The 25878-nt window shown below is 39.4% G+C and overlaps 1 protein-coding gene and 1 long non-coding RNA gene across 2 annotated transcripts in view; one reads left to right on the plus strand and one right to left on the minus strand.

Annotated features, from left to right (window-relative positions):
- Positions 1 to 25878, plus strand: part of LOC138064174 (fibrillin-2-like) — a 181843-nt gene that overhangs the window by 150993 nt on the left and 4972 nt on the right. Inside the window, exons 45-63 of the mRNA XM_068925661.1 lie at positions 143 to 268; positions 2010 to 2126; positions 4135 to 4263; positions 4575 to 4694; positions 8064 to 8189; positions 8599 to 8751; positions 9420 to 9485; positions 9781 to 9906; positions 10006 to 10125; positions 10946 to 11068; positions 11495 to 11626; positions 13089 to 13214; positions 16553 to 16759; positions 17568 to 17693; positions 18294 to 18416; positions 18554 to 18670; positions 19345 to 19473; positions 21169 to 21288; positions 25149 to 25380. Of these exons, the coding sequence (XP_068781762.1) occupies positions 143 to 268; positions 2010 to 2126; positions 4135 to 4263; positions 4575 to 4694; positions 8064 to 8189; positions 8599 to 8751; positions 9420 to 9485; positions 9781 to 9906; positions 10006 to 10125; positions 10946 to 11068; positions 11495 to 11626; positions 13089 to 13214; positions 16553 to 16759; positions 17568 to 17693; positions 18294 to 18416; positions 18554 to 18670; positions 19345 to 19473; positions 21169 to 21288; positions 25149 to 25380 (2518 nt within the window). The remainder of the gene's footprint in view (positions 1 to 142; positions 269 to 2009; positions 2127 to 4134; positions 4264 to 4574; positions 4695 to 8063; positions 8190 to 8598; positions 8752 to 9419; positions 9486 to 9780; positions 9907 to 10005; positions 10126 to 10945; positions 11069 to 11494; positions 11627 to 13088; positions 13215 to 16552; positions 16760 to 17567; positions 17694 to 18293; positions 18417 to 18553; positions 18671 to 19344; positions 19474 to 21168; positions 21289 to 25148; positions 25381 to 25878) is intronic.
- The window catches only part of LOC138064175 (uncharacterized), a 43459-nt gene continuing 20741 nt past the window's right edge, over positions 3161 to 25878 (minus strand). The window contains exons 2-3 of the long non-coding RNA XR_011137470.1: positions 3503 to 3616; positions 3161 to 3413 (exon numbers count right to left, since the gene is read on the minus strand). This is a non-coding gene — a long non-coding RNA (uncharacterized lncRNA). The remainder of the gene's footprint in view (positions 3414 to 3502; positions 3617 to 25878) is intronic.

Below are 25878 nucleotides of genomic sequence, written 5' to 3' on the forward strand. Positions count from 1 at the left end.
TGAAGTTTTGTTATGATTCAGGTTTAGCTATGGATAATTTTGAGTCTGGCTTTAATAACAGATTGTAAAAACATGTTTGTGTAAAATGAATGAATAATAAAAGTCAATAACGTGTACCATCTGTTTTATATTTTTCTTATAGATCGCAATGAATGTCTGGAAATTCCTAATGTTTGCAGTCATGGTTTATGCGTGGACATGCAAGGAAGTTACCAGTGCATATGTCACAACGGTTTTAAGGCATCCCAAGACCAGACCATGTGCATGGGTATGGAAAGGAAATGCTTTTGTGCTGAAGAGGTGGAATGAATCTGGATTTATTAATTGTATGAGGAGATTATGGTGACGTTACAAGGCTCATTTTTACATTTTTGAATTTTTGTGAAGAAAGTTTATGAAGTTGTTCTTGGAGTAAAATATGTCAGTGGGGAGAAAAAACCGCAGTGGCCTGCAGGACAGCTCTGAATTACTGAAGAATATGTTAAACCCCAGTTTCACAAAAATAGATGATAATGACTCATTTGAAAGAGAAGTTTATAGGTGATATCATGGAGGGGTAGGCATTTGGAGAGGAAAGACAGATTTTCCAATTATTTAGAGCTTTATTGAGTTCATGTTTCATTTTAAAAAACAACCCCCGACATAACTTAAATCTATCCTCATTTTGCAGTCAAACGATGACATGAGAAATGAGCACAGAGACTGTTCTTTTCTTTCAGTGTTTCACATGTAATTCTAAAGGTTTTTTCAAACAAAGGAAAGGTGATGCATATGTGAATTCAGTTCCCTTAATGGCTCTGAATAGTGCTTGAGAAAACCAATCAAAAAATGTTTTTGCTTTTTGAAATAACAGTCGTACAAATGTCAGCTCTAAACTATAGAGAAGTTCGGTGTCCTCTAGCAATACAGGTGTGTTCCAATTTCCTTTTTAAACAGAGACTGAAAGTCTCTTCACATCCTGTTACATATTCATATACGCCTTCGTTGTTCTCATATTTGAACTAAATCACTTTCATCACACTGCCTGAGGAGGACGCTAGGTAAAGTGACTTGTGTGAACAGCACAAATTTCCAGACCGTGGTTAGTTAAAATAGTATCTCTAATAATTCTAAACTGAGTTTTTCTAGTCTGAAATACAAATCTTGACAAGGAAACAATCCCTGCAACAAAATATTTACCTTCTGTAAATAAAGCAAGATGTTTCAGGAAGTCCACAAGAGTTAGGAAAACAAGGATCTAAATACCTTTCAAATCCCCATGAAACTCCAGGAGGAACTCCTAAAGCGCACAGTAGGAAACAATACTGAATTCTAGCGCTTTTAAGAAAATGGATTAATCCAAGAGCTTGTAAGTGGTCTCTATATTTGTGGATACGCTACTGACCAAATATCGTATTTTTACATGCGTAAACTGACCTGTGAACAGGGACACGTTAACTCCTTGACAGATGCATTTCCAACAGGTTTTCATGTGCCTAATTGTAAAAGGTGTATAAAACTGAAGATAGTTCCAAGCTTGTCTGTGATGCTCAATCCGTTGTACTAACATCTGATCACAAACGAATGTTAAGAATCTTTACAGAACTTTCTTTAATTATTTAATTCATGGATATGTCTCACAGCTTTCAACTGCCTGGCAGTGCATTTGCAAGTCTTGTTTCTGGTAACTTACTCCTTGCATAGCACCCTTTAAAAGGGAAGGAGCGTTGGCAGGGAAAAGAAAAAAGAAAAGAAAGAATGCCTCAAGATATTGCACATTGCATTTATTTTGATCTTTGTATATAGCAGTATCTTTTATTTTAAAATACAGATAAAAAATAAATGTCATAGGTAATGTTTTCCTGCATTTACCTAGGAGCTTACACACAATGTTGTAAAAATCAGCATTAAAATGTGACAGATGAAAGGAGAGACTGAGGTTTACCGTACTGCCTCCATGTGCACAGGTAGCACATTAACACATACCTGGGAAAAACAGAGCCAGCATACAGTTTTGTTTCTCTTTGCAGATGTTGATGAATGTGAACGCCATCCATGTGGAAACGGAACTTGTAAAAACACAGTTGGATCATATAACTGTCTGTGTTACCCAGGATTTGAATTAACTCATAATAATGACTGCATGGGTAGGTGACGTAATCCAAACTTCACTTGCATTGCTGCTGGCTTGGTGTGCCAGGGAGGATGCATATAAAGTTAAAACTCACACAGAAAATAACTGAGGATGCTAAGATAGACAGCTGAGCCCAGTAACTGATACAGTTGCCTGCCCTAGAGGTTAATCATTTTATCATTTTTTAGACATTTCAAAGTACTTGGTACTGGGCAGCTTGCGAAGATGTCAACCCTAAATCTCTCGGTCGCTGGGGCAGCCTTGCTGTCCCCGATGGTTTAATGCAGCCCTCACTCCCATCAGATTTCCTAGGGAATTCTAGCACGCAGCAGTACAGCCCTCTGGCACTGCTGCTTCTCCTCGCTATTAGCTCTGTCAGTCCCTGACACCTGGCGCAGCCTATAGGGGCCGCTGACAATAAGCATAACCTGTATCATAAAGCCAGCGTCGCTATATGAATTCAAAATCATTTCTTTCGCCGTATCGAGACTTGCGCACAGCGTGACAGAGGAAGTAGACTGGCAACAAAAGAGCCGGCACAGCTGAACTCCTCAATCTCCTGCTCTCCTAAGACGGACTTTGCTTACAGAGAGGTACTGCTATTTCCTGTTCCTCTAAAGCAGAGAACAACAGAACTACTGATAGTTTTGGACAACTTAAATTCCGGGATACATGTAATAAACTCAAGTCTTCCTGGACTGAAGAACAGACTTGCAAGTCTCTGGAGATCCTCTCCCTTGTGTGAAGCAACAGCCAGAAGAAAAAAGGCTTTACGTTACTTTCTGCTACAGAAGGAGACACAAAATAAAGTCTTCTGATTCAGGAGAGAACTAAAACACCATCTTAAGTATTTTAAGTCCTTTCCGTGTCCAGGAAAGAGAAAATGCAAAACTTGCTTGAGAAGGAAAACAAGCTGCTGCCAACGAATGGCACTGTTTGCCAAGGAGGTTGTTTCCTCTGTGTGACAGTCTATCTGCCAGTCTACTCCCAGGAGCGTCTAGTACCTCAGTGCTCTAGGCTCTGCCTTCAAGGAGGCCACGGAGCCCAAGCTGACTCACAGACTTGGCCTTTTGTTAATACTCCTTTTGACGGTCTGGAGAGCTGCAGGGCTTTTTTCCAAACTATCCCAGTCATTCAAAGGCAGCACACCCCTTGCCAGTGTAATACTCTCTCGAGGTATTTGTAGTTGTGTAACTGTAGCACAGAAGAAATGTCCAGTGGAATCAGCTAGTAACACAGGAACTGCTGTATTGGCTCAGGCAGGAGGTACATCTTGTTCAGTAGCTGGTACTTAATGCTTCTGAGGAAGATTAAAAACTTCTGTAGTAAAAATGATGTTAACCTTCAAATTCAAATATTGCAAAACAGTAAAGTGTAAGTTGTCCTTACACTATGATACTCATCCCAGCCTCCTTGATTTTCATTTGTCCCGACACTTTCTCGTGGGTATTTTTCCTGATGCGGTCTTGCTTTCAGTTTGCCTTATTAAAGTAACTCTGTAAACTAAAAAGCATTTTCAAACATCATTTTCAGAACAGTTGCGAGTGAGAAAATCACCGTGGAAAGCAAATGACATATTCCAAAATGTGAAAAATGACAAGGCAAGTTTTAGGGGAAACTCGAGCACATATAAAATCCAGATAAAATCCAGAACACCCCATGCTGCATTTTCTTTTCTGCGTCTGGAGTTAGTATCACAGAGTTACTTGGCAGCAGTTTAATATCTCCAGATGCAGTAGCTGAGGTAATGCTGCAAGTTTAAAAATTATAATACCCTATAAAAAGTGTTGTTTAAATAAAACATATACCTTAATGCACTTGAGTGAGAGTTACTTTCCACGAGCTGTCAGCTGTTCCCTTGCTGCTTCAAGATTTACCTTTTCCATGGAAATATATATTGCAACTTGAGCGTGTTTATAACATACTGTATATACTGTATACACTGAGAATACATTCTAATGGTTAAACTCCTGGAGGGACTCAACTCTGACTTGTGGGGCTTTGTCTTTTGTTTTTTACAGATATTGATGAGTGCAGTTCCTTCTTTGGCCAGGTGTGCAGAAATGGACGGTGTTTCAATGAAATTGGTTCCTTCAAATGCTTATGTAATGAAGGATATGAACTTACTCTAGATGGCAAGAATTGCATTGGTATGTATGATACCACATGGAGATGCTAAAGAACCGCTGAGCTGAAATAATGTAACTGCTAGCCCCCATCTAGAAGGAGACATCACAGTCTGCACTTCTAAGTTTAAAAAATACTTGACAGTGACTTTAAGGAAAACACCGTAGAAGTATCTGGGTTTTAGAATGCTGTTACGGATCTCTCTGAAATTAAATGCCTTAGAGAAGGAAAGACAAGAAAACTCTTTCTATGAATAAGAGTTTTATTTTGCAAGAATAATGCTACGAGAATGATGTAATTCTAAACCTTTCCTGATTTCATGTACTCTTCTAAGACACTAACGAGTGTGTGGCACTACCCGGTTCGTGCTCTCCTGGCACCTGTCAAAATTTGGAAGGATCATTCAGATGCATCTGTCCACCAGGATATGAAGTGAAAAGTGAAAGTTGTATTGGTAAGGCGAGTTGCAATTGTTGCTTCTGGATGATTTATCAATGTGAGAAAAATATCTGGTGCTAACTTGGTGGAAAGTATATGTATATATTGTTGATGGTGAATTCTGCCCTATTTAGAAAATCATGAGGACAGGGAGTAAGTAAGTAGTAGAAGTCTTCAAGAAGAGGTTTTAAGAATGGAAGGCAAGATATTTTCACACTGTGTTGAGGGGAGAGCGTGCAAGGACTCTGAATTTCATTAACGCAAACTGAAAATACTTAAGTCTTACTGTTTGAAAAAAATCAGTGCTTTAATCTTTTTTCCAAATATCATTGATGGAACCAACCAACCTATGTACTGCATTTACGTAACGCTCACCAAAAAGGCAGTTTTTGACAATCAGTTTCTGGCTTCAGGGGACTAATGGCCTTTAGAAACGTTGATAACACTATTGAGCTTATGGAAAAAGTTGCTTAAATATGTTTCTTCTAACAGCTGGCTGTTGATTCAAAGTTTTGTATAATGTGCCTCAAGTGCTGACACTCATGGGAGGGAAGGTGACAGCAGCAGACCTTTTATCAGTTTGCATGTTCTTGTTTGTTCATGGAAGTATCTTTTAAAGCCTTGAATATTGGTCAGCAGCTTCATGTCACAGATCTTTCTGCTGTTTGCGTGAGGGGCAAAATAATGAATTAAGCTTCGGTGTGGCAGGGAATGAGGGAAAAAAAAATCCAAGTTACAACTCTTCAGCAGAGCAAAGCAGAGATCTACTGTGAACTTAGATATTTTATGTTGAAATCCACTATATGGGGGCACTTGGCAAGGAAGGTGCACACTAGTTTTAGGCGGCTGACCTAGCAGCCTTAGGTTCCTGTGTGGTCAATGGACAGACTAAGAACCCGTCTCTCCGCTGACTGTATAAAGAAAACTGGTTCTCAGCTTAAATGCTCAGCTTAAGTTAACTGGTGTGAATACACCCCTTCTCCCCCCACCCCCACCTCAAACTCATACTCAAAACTCCCAATAAAAGAGGAACAGGTTGTCCCTGTATGAGCTGCAGAAAACACTGGTGTGGATTTGGCCTATAGCCAAAAAAAATCTGTATCAATCCAGGACTGGATTGGATCCCAGGAATCCAGGGATCCAGGGACTGGATCCCGGGAATCATTTTGAATTTTTGTCTTGGACAATATTTTCAAAGCCTGAAAGTTCTCACATTCCCTTGTATCATACCACAGTATTCAGTTTGCTCGCCACCTTTAATGGTTTCTTTTGGCAGCTTCTGTTCCCATATTAGCAATTGTGTTTAATTCGAATCACCTACAGTTGTAAAATCATGAATTTGCAATGAAAGTTTTTCATTCCCCAGGAATGTCGTTGTTTATGGCCACTTTTAATATCCTGACAGTATCTCCTGAGGTTTATGACAGCACTTCGGTGACTGCCAAATAGATTTTTGCCAGAACTGAGTAAAGGGGACGGAATTACATTCTTACCTTGTCCATTCTGCCACGTGTCCAGAAAATTTGTAGATAGAATTCCCAGAAAATGCCTAGATAATCCTGTGGGGTTGTACTAGTACTTTGATTATGATTATTATTACAGTCCTTGCAACCTGTTTTCTCCCATACTTTCTACTGCTTTTATGTGCAAACACACAGATAAGAATTAGGTTTGTAGTGGGATGGCTGGAAATGGCTAGATTACTTTTTGAGCTCAGGATAGCTACATGCAGGGGAATCCAAAACAGATGAGAGCCAAGGAAGAATTCTTAGGTTTCAGCTACCCATTTAATGTATTACCTTTTGTTTTATGGGTTATGAAGAGGAGAGGACTCCTAGTCCTATTTCCTTCATCTGGTTAGTAGCCTGTCTGTCAAGGCCATGAAAATGGTTATTACCACTAGTCCCAAATCATTCATTACAGTAACAATCAGTACTTCAGCAGAGCAGTTTTTCCACTCTATTAATGCAAATGAATTGCTAAGCTTTGCATATTAGCAAATGCCACAATAACTAGGAAAGTAATTACCTTTCTTTTACTTCAGTAAGCTGACTTAAAATGCTTCACATTTACCACCTAGTAAGAGCTTGTCCATGGGAAGCTGTGGTTTATGTGCTATACCTATTAGTAGCTTCCAAAAATGGGACTGAAGATAACCTTTTTCAAGAGTAATGTCACAGAATTCTACTCCAACCTGACTCCTCGTTCTACTTAGCTTTTCCTAGTGAAAAGATTTTATTTCCATTGTTTCCTTATCCGCTAAATATAGGTCTGTAAAGTAGGATACTGAATCCTAGAAAACTGATGGGACATTAAATGGACAAATGCCAAGTCTAATAAATATCAGGAGAAGTGACACTACAGATTCGCAATTCAACAGCCATGAAGCTTACTTTCATGGAGAACGTCAGTTGCTGCCTCCAATTTCATTAATATCAATATAGATACTCTTGACAGACTATTTACAAAGCCACGCGGCTCCGTGGCGTCTCTTTTTAATATCCTTTACTGAAAGACTTGAGGGGGTTTTGTACTGCAGGTGTAGCGTTCCAAGATTTTAAGGTACGCTGTAGAATTTATTAAATTTTAAAGTAATTTTAAGAATTATTTAAGCAAAGCTGCTTATTTTTTGTCAGCATTTGCAGAATTAATAAACTAAAATATGGTTTACAATATTAGATGCAAAAAGCAAAGGTCTACGTAATGTATTACTTTTCTTACTCTGTCTATGTAGATAACAGGACATGTAGGCACAATTTTATAGTCATTTGTTATTTATATTAAGTAATCCTAATTTTTCCTTTAAAATTTTTTAATAATTATAAAAAAGAAAGCTCTTTAATGTTTTTAAAAACAAATCTCACATTTAGTCATAGCAGCATTTTCTAAATTATGTGATAGAACAGGAATTTTTTTAAAAATAACGTGTTAACAGTAGCTGTTGAAAACTTTGGCAAATGTAAGTCTGTCTCTCGTAGGCCTCCCTCTGCTATTATCTACCGTTACAGTTCACAGTCAGTCAATCAACATGAAAAATTATACTTTAAATTACTAAGAGCCACCAATGTACAGATTTTTTTAAATTATTCTTTGGATGTTTTATGTTTACAGAGAAATATTTTTCTTCTCATAAATGTGTCTCCTCCTCCTCTTTTAGTTTGAACACGTTTGTTTAACATTTATATTGTAAATAATGATGAAAAACAGATAATGGTATTTGGAGGGAAAAAGGGAAAGGGTCAGTGAAACACTAATTGCTATTTCAAAAAGGAGTCTTCAGGTATATGTCTTTGCTGCTTTATACTGGAGGAGCACCTGTGGTTTCTTAGCCAAGGAATTCACAGCAGATGGGATTATGATGAACTTGTTCTCCTTTATTGTACAGATATTAATGAGTGTAATGAGGACCCCAACATCTGCCTCTTTGGCTCCTGCACTAACACTCCAGGAGGTTTCCAGTGCATCTGTCCCACAGGTTTTGTGCTGTCTGATAACGGACGGCGATGTTTTGGTAAGTAAGCCTGCTGGTGAAGGAATGTCGTAACTGATGCTAACAGATACTCTGTGAGAAGAGGTTCATCATGGAATCACAACTGTACGAGTAGCGTAGTTCTGCAGACAAACTGAGTGTATGTATGTATGTGGGAGAAGATGCTGCTGGCATTCAAGGCCAGACTGGATAAAGCCCCAAAAGTAACTTGATCTGCCCCCATAGCTGCCCCTGCTCGCAGCACTAAATGATCTCTAGGGGCTTCCTTCCAGACTTACGTCCTTATGAGGGCTGGAAAATGCTTTCAAAATAATAATAAAAAAAAAAAAAAAAACCACAGGCCTATATCGTCATTCCTTTCAGGATTAGACACTCCTTGTCTAATCAGCTAGGAGGTGCTAGTTCTACATAACTGAATTTTCTTTTTCAGATACCCGCCAGAGCTTCTGTTTCACTAACTTTGAGAATGGGAAATGCTCAGTGCCAAAGGCTTTTAACACCACTAAGGCAAAATGCTGCTGCAGTAAGATGCCAGGAGAAGGATGGGGTGATCCTTGTGAGCTCTGTCCAAAGGAAGAAGAAGGTACAAATCAAGATTTAAAGTAAAACTATTTTTTAGGTGGGAGGGAAAAAGAGGAGGAGGAGGAGCACATTTATGCTGTATGGTTTTGATCATTAGAAGGCTAGATCTGCTTGGCCTTATCTCTTACAGCCATTTTTAGCATCTTGAGGTCACAATGTCGTATAATTTAACTAGAGGAACAAAAATGAATTAAATAGAAGAAACCACAGACCAATTGAAATCCTAAATTACTCTTTTGGCCCAGTATGGAAGCAAACTAGTAGCCTCCAGCTATAGAGCTACCCTGTTTTAGGCAAAGCAGAAGAACAGAAACATGGATCAGTGCCCAGAAGCACTGAAGTAATCAATAGTCTTCAGTCCTTGGTTATCTGTAACGTTCCAAGTAAACAAAGGGGAAAGCATCAAGCAAATACATAGCAGAACAGAAGCTCAATGCAGTCCAGAACTGTTACCTAGGCTTAGAATTAATGTTGCTTCTCGATGAGGCAAGACAGCAATAATGGCCCTGCTTTATTGTATTAACTAACTACTCTGAAATCGATAGAAATTTTGAAAAAAAAAAAAAAAAAGTGACACAGAGAGACTGTGTGACTTTGGATGGCTTTTAACCATTTATTGAAAGTGTGCTTTCTCTCTCTCTTTTTTTTTCCCAAAATGTACTTCTACAGTTGCTTTTCAGGACTTGTGTCCATATGGTCATGGAACTATTCCTGGAATCGATGATACCCGTGAAGGTATTCTTTTTCCTGATAATTAGAAAAACTTTCATGTATACTTTAAAAAAAAAAAAAAAAAAAAGGCCTGGAGGTTATAGTATGTGATGACTCAGTCCCTGCAGCCCAAAGGGGACAAGAGACTGACTTTCATTACGTGTGAGCGATTAAGAAGTGCTAGACTAGAGTATCTTTGAACTTGCATGGCTAGGGACAAAGATGCAGCTTTCCTTTGTTTTTAAGAAATGCTTTATTAAGACTTCATACACAAGTGCATAAGCTAAGACATGGTTGCCAATATTTTTCTACTTTTTAGATGTTAATGAATGCCTTGAAAGCCCAGGGATTTGTTCAAATGGTCACTGCATCAATACCGACGGCTCATTCCGCTGCGAGTGCCCCATGGGATACAACTTAGATTACACTGGAGTACACTGTGTTGGTGTGTCCATTTTTCATAAATGTTAAGAATTATAACACTTGACTTTAAAACACAATTTGGCACATGTCCCAGTTCTCTTCAGTTTTCATTTACTTACAGATACTGACGAATGTTCAATTGGCAACCCATGTGGAAATGGTACGTGCACTAATGTGATCGGCAGTTTTGAATGCAACTGCCATGACGGATTTGAGCCAGGCCCAATGATGAATTGCGAAGGTAACTTGTCTCCTCCTTTTTTTTGTAAGTTTCTTTCCATCTAGAGTGTTCAGATTACTTTACTAACCAGACCTCTGGTGGTATGATAGCTAGGAAGAGAAAGCGTTTCTCTGCCTCAAATGCGTCACTGAGAAACAATGTCTCGAATTGATTTAAGCAGCAGCAGTCCTTTTAAGTTTATCACACTGTTTCCCAAACTGCCTATATTGTGGTAAACCATGTTACATTATTCATCTGTTTGCTGGGGGGGGGGGGGGGAAGACAATGACAGTAAGTGTTGGGTCTCCAAACTATCCTTATAAATAATAGAGCTAACCAATGCAAAAACACCTGAATGTGCAGCAGGCTCTATAGACAGTAGCTCAGTTAAATAACAAGGAAGTTGCAATTAACATAAGAAACTGAAGTCAGCCCCCTGGTCGATCTAGTCTAGTATTACATCCCCTCCAGTCAAAATGCTATTTCAGGACCGCATACAATCATGACGCTTATTTTCTGCAGGTTCGCTCCTTTCCTACAAGGGTTGTGGATGTAAGAGAAATGAGGTGAACTGGAGGGTACAGCCCTGCAGAGTGGGTTTAGTATACGTTTATGGAGGTGTTGTCCAAGAATCTGTCCCATTCAGTCTTAAATCTGCTGGTACCATCTGCCTCCAGACTTCTGTAGTAGCTCAAAAAAAACCACATAGACAAGTTTCTGGTTTGAATTACTACATTTCCAAAACTTTCTAGCTGACAAGAGAAGAACAGGTATTAAAACATTTCCTGACAATTGTTTTAGAATTCAGCAGAGCATGATGTTTTTGTTCCTTCCTCTTCAGATATAAACGAGTGTGCTCAGAACCCCTTGCTGTGTGCCTTTCGCTGTATCAACACTTACGGTTTCTATGAATGCACGTGTCCAGTTGGCTATGAACTGAGAGAAGACCAAAAGATGTGCAAAGGTAATGACCAAAATGTAAACTTTCCCCCAGTTTGTGTCACCCTATACTGGTCAAAGCATAAGCTGAAGTTTTTCTGTGCAACTTGCATTCATCCTCGCAGTGAAACATAGCAAACAGGTGAGCAGATGAGGCTCTACTCTTTCAGAGCTGCCCTGAAAGTGACCAGGAACTAGTGCTCTGTGTAGCCCTCGCTGGGGAACGTAAGGACACGGTGGGCTGACATGCTGAAGTTCACCTTTGGCGTGAGGAGATGCTACAGCTCACAGAGATTAAGACAACTGCAATTAGGCATAGCTCTCAGATTCTTTGTTGGTGCTTATCAGGAGAGTCCAGATGTCTTTTTTTCTTGAGCAAGTGCTAGCTGTCTTCAGTAACTGAAGCTACCGAAATGCCTTTCAAACACAAAAAAGTATGTATGTTTCCCAGATCTAGATGAATGTGCTGAAGGCCTCCATGACTGCGAATCAAGAGGCATGATGTGCAAAAATTTGATTGGTACCTTCATGTGCATCTGTCCGCCTGGAATGACTCGTAGACCTGATGGAGAAGGCTGTACAGGTAAAGCTTAGAAAGGGAAGAAGAAATCTTTTTTTTTTTTTCTTTTTGCAGTGCAAAAGAGAATATATATATATAGTGTGTGTGTATATATACACACACACACACACACACACACACACACATATACAGATAGTCCCTATGTGTGGTTTTTGTACATATATATATATATGAATTGCTGTCTTCTAGTTGTACTAACGTCCACTATCAGGTGATAGTGTCCAACATCTTAAATTGTACTTCTTTGTTCCAAGGTTTGAGCCTTATCTTAATATATAAGTAGCCCTGAACTACTGCTAGGAAGCGTTTCAGGACAAAAACTCTGCTTCTTATGTATGCTGCACAACAAAATCAAAAAATTGTTCAAAAGCTTGTCTGGTTCCCTAATGCTTTAAATCTAACAGAAGAGCCCTCATTTGAGAAGAGTTAAGTAGGAAGCAAAATATTGTTAATTAAAAAAAGTTAAATTTCCTCTAGCATTAACTGTGTTTATAAATAATGCGGCAGCTCTTAAAACTGTAAGATTGTGAAACAACATATGATAGCCATCAAGAGCAAGTCATGCAGAAAACTGCCACAGTTCAAAATAATTCTCTTATCCCACAAGAAAGCAGATTACTGCATATATTGTTACTGTCATTAATTTGGGGGAGGTAGCTACATTTTGGCACACGAGGCGTTTCTCTGCAGAGTAAGAAACCCCAAGACCGTTCCAAAGTTACTGTGGACAGAAGTCACTGAGGCTATCATCAGCTTCAAAAAATGAATAAATAAAACATCCATTTTCCCAAATGTTTTAAACGTGAACATTTTAAAACAAACTGTTCCCTCAGCCAGGAGAATGACCTCTCCTTTTTACAAAGCCCGATTAATTTATTCGGCGGAAAAAGCTTGTATAACAAGAGTTTTGCCTTTTCCCATGTAGGGCTAACCTTTAAAGCAACTGATTTTTCTTCCAGTTTTATTTTAAGCATCTGTGGAGGTGTGTGATTGCTTACAGTTTCTACCCCATTAGCTGTGGAAGAAAATACCCTGGGACTGTAAACTGTTTCAGGGAAACAATGCATTGAATGAAACACAACCAAATGCAAACAGAGGTTAAACATGTTCAGAGACTCTTTCTTAAAGATGAGCAGAGTGGTTTTTTTTTTTTTTTTTAAATGCAAATCAAGCATATATTCCGGTTTTATTTAAGTGTCACGTAAAAGTTATAAATAGAACTTTGCTCTGCTGCAAATGTTTTTCTGCTGCTTATGATAACTTCCAGAAAAACGCATAAGGATTAAAGCTTTCTTCCTAGGATACAATATATAAGGCATTGATATCTTTATTAGGAATTATTTGTTCTTTTTTTTTTCCGCCGGTTGCGAGCATTACGTGAAATACTCAATATAGTCCAAGAGGTTTCAGACATTTTCTTGCAACAATAACCTGATACACATCTGCATTTGGTATTTTTGTAAAGATGAAAACGAATGCCGTACCAAGCCAGGTATCTGTGAAAACGGTCGTTGCATGAACATTATTGGGAGTTATCGATGCGAATGTAATGAAGGATTCCAGTCAAGCCCATCAGGCACCGAGTGTCTTGGTAAGTGCTTCTTTGGCATAGATTTCATGCTAAATGCAAGAGTATAAGCTCCATACAAGGAACCAGAGCATAAATTAGGCTTCGGAGTACCTAACAGCTCTCTTATTTACAGAAATCAAATAACGATCCTCTATAGGAATGAGGAGCATCTTGCTGGGTCTAGCAGTCAGGAGCCTCACCAAGGGGCATCTAAATCCCAAAGGAGTTTAGGCATTTAAGGCGTTAAACATGGTGCTGAGCAACATCATCTAAAGACAAAAATAGAGCTGGTTTTAGAGAAGAAGAAGAATTTAGCTACCCTAGGTAAACCAGAAACTGAGATGCATGACAAACTAAAGGGCCTCCACATTCAGATCATCATTTTAAGCATCACAGTACTGGAAGTGGGCATCTGAATTTTTTGGACCTTTAATGTAGGCAGCAAATAGAAATGTAAAATACTAGCATTTCATCACCACCCCCCAACATAAAACACCTGTAAGAGATCTCAAGACATTGAGGCAAGCCTGCCTAAAGACCTACTGACCAAGTATTCTATATTTTCTTTTCAGTACGTTCAGAATGCCATTTGTACTGCTAAATTGTTTATTCCCTTTTTAATCACACAGAATGCAGCTGCAGAATCTTAAATTTTCGTGATTATTGTTACTGTGTAGATACTTTGAAGTGCCAACATATGAAACTGTAGGAGCATTTGTGAGCATTCTTGCATTAAAAATATTTAGATAATATCTATCTATGTACTATACAATCAGCTCCCCATAAACTGTCATCAGTAGCATGCCGATTCCATGGCAAAGCAATAACATTCAAAGTTCAGGGCATTTCCTGAAGATTAATGACAGATGGGAAGAGGATGCCACAGGCCATTAACCGCAGCCAGTCATTAATGCCAAGGAAATACTCTGCTTGGAGGTCATTATTGCTTTCTTATATTTAGTAGATGGAAAAAAAACCAAAACAAAACAAACCCCCCCCCACACCACCATTTTTCAAAAAACTATGCTTTGGGGGAGCTTGCTCATTTCTCTTTTTCCTTTAGCCCCTTCAGGGTTAGAAATTACCCTTGAAATTGAGTGTGGTTGAAAGCAAGTATTTCTTCAGAACTAAAGCAAAAACATGAAGTCTTATCAGATCACTGTTTTAAATACATTGCTGTTCAGCTGAAAATATATTCCACATCGCAAATGGGGAGCCAAGCATTATATAGTCTTCAAGTCAAAAATATACATAAGGACTTGCACAGTAAACCAGTTTACGAGAACAGAAATTGGTCTCCATTCATTACTTTTCATGCAAAATGTGGGGAAAAAAAAATTCAAACCAAGTGTTAGCACGCAGGATAAGAATCAACAGCAAGATTTCCTGTGACAGTTATTTTGATGCTTAAAAGAGCTTGACAGAATTAAGAGTGCTTAGCTGTCCACAATAAACTCGGGCATTCAAGACTTAAGTTTTACTTAAAACAACTAAGTTTTGACTTAAAACAACTAAGTTTTATTCAACTATAAAGCCTCTTATACAACAGTTAATCCTCCGAAACAGAAAGACTCCAAAATAGTAAGAATTAAAGAAACTTCACTGTGAAAATAACAGTCAACACCTTGACTCTACATAGAAAACTGAATTAAACAAGTTCAGAAGCGCTTAAGTGATGTAGACCAACTCCTACTGCATTTCCTAAAACACTTTGAAAATTTAAGTCTGTACTTACAATTGTTAAAGCCAGATAATAAGGTTTGTGTTTTTTTTTTTTTAAGATCCCTTTAGCTAATCAGTGGATATAACTACTATTGAGAAAAATAAAAACAAACCAACCAGCAACACACATTCCAACTATATATACGCTGCAGAGTAAACCTGCCGCTTGCCTTTTTTTTTTTTTTTTTAAAAACCACAGCCTGCAGCGTAGTAGCTTCAAGGAGACTGTGACATTGTCTCATTCATTGTGGTAACTTCCAAATTCATTATAACTTTTTATGTAGGCTGTGAGATAAATGCAAATGTCCTATTACAGTGGATACAGTCAAACAAACATTGCTACAGTTAATGTTTAATTAAATTAGTTATGTAAGTTTTGATGGGAATTAGCTAGACTTCTAAAAATAAAATGTAAAAAGCTTGCATTACTCAGAAATATTTCCTCAGGAAGTAAACCCGTTTCCAAACAACTTAAACGGATTTCACCAACTCTTGCAAATCACCCCACACAGTCACAGATACGGTGTCTCACACAAGTGACGCCTTCAATGAAGACAGCCTTTTTGTTTCCTGGCTAGGCAAAGTAAGTTTTGCATAAAGGCAAAGACCTCATTTTTACCTGATTTATGTAAGAAATCTACTGATTCTACCCCACAGACTTGTAAAACACGAGGTGAGACAGCTGTTAAGGTATGTTCACGTTCTGAGGGATGCAAAACGGCTTCGACGTCATTTAACTTGAGACATCAAGGGCTTCTGAAAGCTTTTAACAGAAAAAGCATAAGATTTTCCATTTAAAAACACAAACCTCTGCAGTCCATAGTTGACAATGTGTCCACTAAAATTAACAAAGGCAACAGCTGACACAATCTATTTAGAGGACACTGTCTCTGCAAAAAGTTTCCATAAGCACTAAAGCTGGCATCTTCCCCTCTCTTCAGCTGCCTATTTGAAGGAAACGTGTAGGGCCTTAATGACTCTGAAGTTTCAGTCCCCTTTCATATTTGATGGGTATTAAGCAAGGTTCAAAAGTTAAGGAAAATTGAATGAGAAAGGGATAGATGTGTATTGCCACAATGTTATCTAGCTTCTTTTTAACAACCAAGCCGGGAGCGTGCCACTAGAAAGGCACTGAACTGCACAGAAACTTAAGTGCTAAGGATTTTGTCATTTACACCACACCAGTGTAATTATATTGCTGAACAGACATGCTCTTTTGGCCAGTAAAGCAAACGCGCACGCAAGAAGCCCAACCCCACTGTAAATAAATCTCTTAAATGCAAACCAACCATAGGCAGCTTAAGTGGGAGCTCAGTTTGGCTTGCAGCCTATTTTGCTATCAAGCAAGCTTGCCACGGATACTTCAGGGCACATCCTTCCTAGATGTAGCACTCCTATTGGACTCAGGCAGCTACTGAACTTTTGAGATGTCTGCAATAGACTTGGAAGGACAACACCTCATCAGAAAACGAAAATTTTTTTTTTGGCAGTCTCGGTCAAAATATACCTCACAGCCTGGTTGCTATAACCTTCTAGTGCTTGCACGTGTGCATGCAGAGCCGGATTAACAGATCAGATGCTTAATGGATCCGATGCTTAACTTTTCCTTTCTTGACCTCCCCACTTCTTCCTTGCAGATAATCGCCAAGGGTTCTGCTTTGCTGAGGTTTTACAGACCATGTGTCAGATGGCTTCAAGCAGCCGAAATCTCGTCACTAAATCCGAGTGCTGCTGTGACGGAGGCCGGGGCTGGGGTAACCAGTGCGAGCTCTGCCCACTTCCAGGAACTACGCAATATAAGAAACTCTGTCCACATGGACCAGGCTATGCTACAGATGGAAGAGGTATTTGCAGGGATGAAAGGAGGTAGAAAAGGGGAAAGGAATACTCTTACATATTTAAGAAAAGGCAGTTTTCTCTTTGAAGCGCCTTTGAAGAATTTCCTGCAAAACGACAGTTGGATTTTTTCAAATGCTGCTGAGTGACTAGAAATTAAAAGCACCTTTAAACAGTAGCTGCAACAGGAATACTCACAGCTGTGCAGAATTTTTAGGGTTATGATCTAAAACACGAGGCATCAACAAATGACCAAAAGCTAGAAACCATCCCAAAGCTTTTGCATGCTGAAGACTTACACATATGGCAAAAGGCAAAAATCAGTTGGTCTGACAACACTCTTACTGAATGCTTTGCAGTTATTATTTCCATAGAGGGAGCAGAAGCTGGCACATGTTTTTAATTGTGGTGAAAGCTTCTTAAACATCATCTAATCAAGTCATAAGAAAAAACTGACTTATACAGGTTTTGCATTTTGAGTGAGCAAAACTGGAACCAGATTACCCAATAAAGTAGCAGGAAACTTTTGGTGCAGAAAATAGAAAATTGGAAGGATGTTTGACTTTTGGTTCTGGCCCTTTTTTAAAAAAGGGGTACACATTTCTGTCAGACTCATGACAGCGATGACGTACTGGAAGAGAAGGACAATCCCCCCCCCCACCCCTTGCCAGTACGATTTCTGTAGTATTAAACTTGCTTTTTCATTCACTTTCTTATTCAGAAGGAAAATTTAACTGCACTGTCACATTCAAAACCCAGACCAATGAACTCTTGCCTGTCTTTTGAAAAATGATATATTTAATATTTCCTGTACAGATATTGATGAATGTAAGGTCATGCCAAACTTATGTAGAAACGGACAGTGTATCAACACCATGGGCTCCTTTCGATGCTTTTGCAAAGTTGGGTATACCACTGACATTAGCGGCACATCTTGTGTGGGTAAGATTCATCATCTTAATCCTCAGTTTTTTGTTTTGATTGGTGCATAACTATGCAGTGCAGCTCTCAGTCAACCTCTCTAAGCTCTCGTATCATAGCAAATGTTTTGTCTCTTTCACTTACTGTCCCTTCTTCTGCCAATACAGCTTTCTGGATTTTGCATAATTATATATAAGAACAGAAACAAGCTATACCAGCAATATTCCCGCAGCAGAATGAGCACGGATAATCATTATGACACGAAAATACATTTCGGATGTTGTAACCATTTTGAGGGACAAACTTGTTCATTGCTGCAGGGGCTGCATTTTTGCCACTTTCCTGCTGGTTAACACAAACATACCTGGTATGCCTGAAAAGAAAGGCTTGCTTCTTGGGAAAAAAAAAAATTTAGTATCACTGTCATTCTTTCTCATGCTTCAATGAAGAGACTCAGTTTGCCACTGTTGATGTACTACTCCACAGCGAAAGAAAGAGAAACCCTGGGGAAAAAGGAAAAAAACCACAGGGGACTTCCCTGCTAAAAAACTTTCTTGCCATTTAGGAGACCTCTTTTAAAGACGATCAGTACAGTAAATACTTGCCGGTTTCTCTCCTTAGATCTTGATGAGTGTTCCCAGTCGCCTAAACCATGCAATTTTATCTGCAAGAACTCAGAAGGGAGCTACCAGTGCTCATGTCCCCGGGGCTACATCCTTCAAGAAGATGGGAAGACATGTAAAGGTAAAGAAAATTACTGGTTGTGCTTTAACTTTACGGGAGATAAGTTCAAAGCGTGGCATTTTTTGCAAGTTAGACTAAAGGCAATCAAGTCGTTTTTTGTTGACTTTTCATAAGACAACAACATTTCTCACTTTCAGATCTTGATGAATGTCAAACCAAACAACACAATTGCCAGTTTCTCTGTGTCAATACCCTCGGAGGCTTCACGTGCAAATGTCCACCTGGTTTTACTCAACATCACACAGCTTGTATTGGTGAGAAAAACACGGCATTTCTTGCATCACTTTTTCTATAAGAACATTCTCCATTCTCATCCCTTTCTTTTGCGTTATATAAACGGTATTAATACAGAGCCATAAGGTCAGCAGTCCAAAAAAACCCCTAATTTTGGAAAGCAGCAATTATAGCTAAAGAAAAATCAAAATTTACCCATCTTTTGTATTTTCTTGCTTAGTAAACAGTTGTATATAGTTAATGCAGGTTACTGCATTCTAAGTATAACCATATGGAGATAAAAGGGTAAAGTACCAAAATCTGATTTAAAATGTAGTTAAACAAAAACAGACTGCTTTTTCTTCTGTAATAGATGCAGATGTCTTCAGCTCTTGAGCATATCTATAAAAAAAATCTTGGCAACTGAAACTATTCTAGTTCACCTAATACAGAAGTGCAGCCCTTTTCCACTGTCACCAGTTACACACCTGGGTCTTTTGCACTCGTAACTGAATTACAATTTGCACTTCCAATTTGTTAAGTACTTAAAGCGCTGCATGAGTCGTCAGGTCATCTGACATTTGAATAATTACATTTCCAAAATACACTTTTGCACCTCTGTGGTTTTCAACCTCTAAATAAACGTTATATGAAAATGCCTAATATCTTACCCCAAGGCCTACCAACTTTCTTCTCTGTCCTCTGCATTTTTAAGATAATAACGAATGTGGTTCTCAACCATCACTTTGTGGATCAAAAGGAATTTGTCAAAACACTCCTGGAAGTTTTACCTGCGAATGTCAGAGGGGATTTTCTCTGGATTCTACTGGATTAAACTGTGAAGGTAACTAGCAACGGTCAAATTCTTTTTCACTGTGCAAATCCTTACATCTGTCTCTAGTGAATCCTATGATATCAAAGACAAATCACAGCCATAAAACAGAGCGGCAGACAGAGTACAAGTGAGTATCAGAAATAGAGAGTAACGTACTTCAGAAATTTTAAGCATAAACGTATGTAAGAACAGACTGCCCAAGTCTTTTTTTTTTTTTTAATCAGTTTGTATACTAATCTGTAGGGTTTTTTTTTTAAATCTAACTGAACTCTCAAACAACAGTTTCCAGAGCGCTTTCAACTTCACATAGTTTTATGCGTCTAGAAGTCTAGCTGTTTTCTTTTTCATCCTCAGAGTCTAACACTAAATAGACTCCATCTACAATTTCTGTTTCAGCTAATTGTAATCATCCACTTGAAGCACCTAAAAATCAAATTCTGAATTTCCCTACTGCAGATCTTCTACTATAGAGCTACACATAGAGAAGGGCAGTTCACTACAGTTAAAAATACAAATTATATTCTCATGCTTAATCTCCCTTTACTGGCCAAAAAGGGAGCCCAAATCAGAAAATCTCCATGTCAGAGTTCCAGCATCTTCAGCAGGTCTCAGATTTTGAGCAAAGAGGAAATAAAAAAAAGACAGTATTAGGCCATCTGGCTGCTGAGATTTATAAACGCAAAGGTTTGCATGTGTACTAATCTACAGCATCTCAAAATGTCAACTACCTTGACAAACCATTTAAAACAGGAGTTGATATTTGGAGCCCCTTTCTGGACTAACAGTGCAGAATATTCCCAGACAGGTATTAGAAAACAACGTTTCTCATAAAGCACATGCATCCTCCCTGTATACTTCACCCAAAACCTGTGGAAGAAAACACTAAATCATACATGCCAAGGCGTTCACAAGTTACATATGCAAGTAGAACATCACAACTAACTGCTCTACCTGTTGTATGGCTTTCTGCACCTCAGGCTTTCACACCACCCAATCCCACAGAATTAGTTTCAAATTATAGCCAGCCAGAGTGTAACTTGGAATTTGCAAAGTCACGCATGATTTTTTTATTTTCTACTAGCACTACATACTGTACCTGATGCATTAGGCTGCTTACAGTAGCATGGTAGGTATTTATTTCCTATAGCAGATGCTGCTTCAGATGACCTTTATTTTTTTTTATTTTAAAAACACAATGGAAGATCTTTTGTGGCTTTCTCCTTCAGTTAGACATGCCTCTCAGGCTTTTTAGATAGCTTTTTATTTTTAATTGGCAAAGATGAACAAACGCACAGCCTCCAGCGTTGGTATGTGCTCCTCGCATTCAAACATGACTTAAGTGTTCCCGAAAACTGAAGACCTATTCCTACATAGTTGGTTTGAGAACAGAAATCCAGAAACGTTCAGATTCTAAGTATTACATCAAAGCACCATCCTGCAGAGTTACTAGAAAGAGCATTTCTTCTCCACATCTGACTAACATAGCTAAGGTTCAAAAGCTCCAATTTACTACTGACAGACGTAAAGAGGCACCGCATGAGTTTGGCTTTCCAAAAGACTAACCTGGGTGATACTTCCATCTTAGAACAGTACTTCTGTCCTAAGTATTGTTATTTAGATGATTATGATCAAAGTGGAGTAATATATTTGGCAACATGCATAATCATGTTTCCATTCGTGTTCTACTCTTCTCCCATTGCAAAGATGTGGATGAATGTGATGGAAACCACAGGTGCCAGCACGGCTGTCAAAACATTCTGGGAGGATACAGATGTGGATGCCCACAAGGATATATCCAGCATTACCAGTGGAATCAATGTGTTGGTAAGGAAACAAAACACAAAATACGTTAAAACAGCAAAGGCGTCATAGTCGTTGCAACGACAATTACCAACTGAGCACAAGAATGAGCAGGGGGTAAAACATTTACAGGTGTCAGGACACGGAAATTTTCTCTCCCCCTGCCCCCTACTACTCCCAACACCCATGAATGATACAAGATAAGGCCACACACTCATCCTGTTAATACTATGTGACAAGGTGTTTTTTCCTAGTCAGCCCTACCTTCCGAATCCCTTCTCGGAAAAAATCCCCTTCTTAGAAGGGTGAAAAGGTGTTTCAGTGAGTTCCTGAAAGCACGAATACAAACACCTCTGCTGGAAAACACACACAAAAATCCCACCTTCCTTCAGTAAGAATCATCCCTGTCACCATTAACATTTTTAGAATACTACAGAATAGCATCAATAGTGAACAGAGGGAAAGAAAACATCAACATTAAGGATTTCTTACTTTCAAAGTACAGTCTTAAGGCCAATATTAGTTTTCTCTAGGCAGACTACAGGGAAAGCAAAACAGTCAGCTCAGCAGTCAAGTCTTGTAGGTTTAGTTCAGTTGCTTTATCACTTCTTCTCTGTGTTTCAAAAACTTAGCTACCAAGTGGAACGCAGGAAATTAAACAAACAAAAAGCCACAAATAACCGTACCCTACTGTTCACTAACCACCAGAACAACATATTCATCTTTTCAAGTTTGTTGTTAGCAGTTCTTTCTTAGCGTTGTCATCATCAGAGGATGGCTGCGGGCACTGCCATAGATCCCTAATAGGAGGTATGGACAATCTAAGCTATCTAATTCAGTTTATAACTCCATTTTATATTAAACAGGCAGTTTTTCCTGAAGTCCCAACCATCACCACCACGCCCCCACCTCCTGCTGCCCTCCTACACAGGAAGCAAAAGAACTGAGCAGCAAGGAGCTGGGGAGGTCACACAACACCCAGCTCTCACACAGCTCCAAAACAGCTACAGTCTCTGAATGTATTAGTCCTCAACAGAACAGGTCTTCTAATAATTGCAGGCAAGAATGCTAAAACATGCTCTAGTGATTGATACCAGTGAGGAAAACAGCTACAGGGAAACACATCCTTGCTGAGGGAAATGAAACGTGTGCCAATTATCAAAGGCGTAATCTTTTCATACAAGAATCTCTCTTCCTCACTCATTTTTCACAGTATAATCTGGACCCAAATCAGTCACACTGCAACTGACACAGAAGGAATGTCAGCATAGGTACGAACCAGAAGGGAAGACAGAGGAAAGGCTATGAATGAGCAGCAGTAACTATATTAGAGCCAAACACTTGAAAAAAGTAAATTTTGTGTATTGTACTGTGATGATATGCAAAGCAAGCTCAGTATAGTATTAAGACTGAAGCAAACATTTGCAGTGATTATCACATAACAGCTGAAGGCAAACAGAAACATGAAAAGCTTTTATCAAAAGCTAAAGAAATGCAAGAATTCAAAGAAGAAACCCAAAAGTATGCTAGTCTGTCAGACTACGTTTGACAGAGCATTCAAGAGAGAAGCTAAACAACCTAATATCAAAGCAAGAACAATAGTTCCTGCAAAAAGGATAGCATCAGACATAAAATAAATATTATCTGGACTCACACTGGGATCTAGCATTAGATTAGAAATGATACAGTCCATTTAGAGAAGGAACAGCACCAGTTCAGACATCTGGAGTCTTTACAGCACGCATGATGAATACTGCGGGCATTTTGATGAAATCCCTTGATGGCAGACCGAGAAATAAAGTGCAGAAGAGCGCTAATAGGGGGTAAGCTATAAGAGGTCTACTGCATAGAAGTCCTCTGTAAGTTGCTGCATCCTTCCTGAGGTATCTCAAATTTCTAAGTAGCACTCCAACCCACTTCAAAATTAAAAACAAATCGCAGACTGACTACACTGAGCAAAGTTACAACAAGCTCCAGACGGGAACGCCTCCTGTCACCTGTGATCTTCCTAGCAGTAGGAGACCAACAATGGAAAAATACCACGTAGGAGTTAGAGGAGATTATGATGGATCTCACAAACAGGACAACCTGCTTTTACAAAGGATACCTAGCATCAGAAGCCTTCAGGCCAAAGCCCAGATTGATAAGGTACAAAGAATTACAGAAAGAATAGTATCAAGACACTCCCTCCCAAAATTCATAAAGTGCAGCAAGTTATTCAACTGACATAGAAGAGGCTCAGCATTGCAAGTATCTGTGAGCATTCTTTTAAAGAAAGAAGGGCTTTTCAAATTAACTTTTGTATATTTTTGTAAGAAACTCTGCACTTAGGATAATTTGATACTTAATTGTCCAAAGCTTCATAATCAGCTTTAGACAAATTGCTAACCTCAGAAAACACTTGAAAAGGATACCATAGAAAGTGTGCTGGCAACAACAGACATCTGTGCAGCTTCAGAGTAGCAGGACAAGAACATTATAAAGGTAGGACACGCATACAAACGGAGTGGAAAAAAAGTTGAGGAAGGCATTAGACTGGAATCACCAAGGACTGAAGCTTTGAGACAGACAAGAATCCTATGGTGGTATAGAAATGAAACGCGAGTCATTAAAATGCTGTGAGAAGCAGCAGAGATAGTTGAAAAACATGGCTAAAACGGGAGGGGGGGGGGGAAAGAATAATAATAAAGAAAAGTAATGAAGAAACCACACTTCAAACAGAAGAGAAACATAATAGAAATCCATAATGCCCACTTCAAATTTAGCAGGAGCCTCGGCAGCTACTGTTTCCACACTAAACAGAATAATCTTGCAGTTAATGCCGCAGAGTAGTGTTCAGGAGCTCTGGTTTCTTCTCCTGGCAAGATGCCTAGAGGGAGTCACCCTTTAACACCTGTAAGATGAAGATAATGCTTTTTTTTTTTTTTTTTTTCCTTCCATCCTGTCATTTGGGTTGGGCTGTTTAGATTGCCTTTCCCCTCACAGAGCCTGCAATTTTCTACTGCAAGTTTATATTAACTTCACCCCATCACGTTAAGTGCCCATAAACGCCGTCATGGTTGATACTTAACTGGGGTGCCAGCTTGCTTCTCCTCTGTGGATCTCATCTGGGAGCATACCTTGCCAGGGGAAAGAGTATTGACAAGGAGCCCCAAGCAATAGAACAAGAGACATGTCCTGGGGGGGGGGGGGGGGGGGGCAGAGGGGACATTGAGCATCTTCAAACACATCTTCATCCCAGCTATGTGTCTTTGGGACTTCCGGCAACGTAGTTTCCCTTCTGGGGATATGGATGTGAGGGCTGATGAGGTCAAAGATGAGGCAACACTTTCTATTTCCACTCCATCCTCACCTAAATTCCTGCAAACTCCATCCAGGGCTGGAGAGGGGACAGGAAGGCCATGCTGCAGAAACACAAGCAAAGGGTGCAGCTGCAAAGCAACAGAAGGTGAGGAACGGAGTTGCTACTCAGCAACTTGCTTCCTCAAGGGCGTACCTATATGATTCCTTCCCACTGAGAAAATTTACATAGCACAAAAAACAGGGAGGTTGGGGGGGGGGGCGGGGAGTGTAACTGGATCTAGAAGAACCTGTGTGCTGAAGCATTTTTTACAGGCCAGCATCCAAGAGTTAACACTGGAACACGCTTAGCGCTAATATACTCAAGCCTTGACAGCACTTCATTTAAATACTGAGGAAAGAGACATTACCATGTTAAGATGAGTCACATTTAACACGCACAGGCCAAGGCCTGCTCAAGACTTGCACTAGAGCCCTAGAACTTACAGATTACGCTTACGGATTAAGTTTACGCTTTGCGATGTTGAGCCTTTCTGATGTCTACCCAGATCAGAAGCTATCGTATACTTTTGTTTGCTTACTAGATGAAAATGAATGTTCCAATCCTAATGCCTGTGGCTCTGCTTCTTGCTACAACACGCTTGGAAGTTACAAGTGTGCCTGCCCATCTGGATTTTCTTATGACCAATTCTCAAGTGCATGCCACGACGTGAATGAGTGTTCTTCTGCCAAGAACCCCTGCAATTACGGTTGTTCCAACACTGAAGGTGGTTATCTTTGTGGCTGTCCACCCGGCTATTACAGAGTTGGACAAGGGTGAGTATTCTTCTGTAGCCCTCTGAAGAGGCACATTCCGAGGGCCACGAAAAGTTTGGGCAGTAGTTAGACTGAAGAGCAGAGGTGCCAATGAAGGACAGGCTACCAAGTCATCCTTTCCGTTCCTTTTGTGCACAACCTACCCACGCTGCGTGTAAATACCTGAAGTAGTATTAGAAACTTCAGTGTGTTTGTATAAGCAGCACAGCACCCCCTCATTTTACATCTAGCATACAAGCAAAATTAAACAATTAGTTCTGCTTCCCCCTCCAATATTAGCACAAGAACTCCTTCACACATCTGCTAAAGGAAGACTGTTACTACATAAGAAAACATAGTGTTCGCTCAGATAACTAAGGGTTTTAAACCATACTATCAACCTAGAAAGTTAAATCAAGATTCTTCTGATACACGACAGTGGCCAGCCCCTTTATTTCAACAGTCAGAGGAAGCTGGTTTTGCTCCATTCCTTCACAATATTTGTAAACCGAAAAACGA

Source organism: Struthio camelus, chromosome W (genome assembly GCF_040807025.1).
Source record: "Struthio camelus isolate bStrCam1 chromosome W, bStrCam1.hap1, whole genome shotgun sequence".
NCBI classification, from domain to species: Eukaryota; Metazoa; Chordata; class Aves; order Struthioniformes; family Struthionidae; genus Struthio; species Struthio camelus.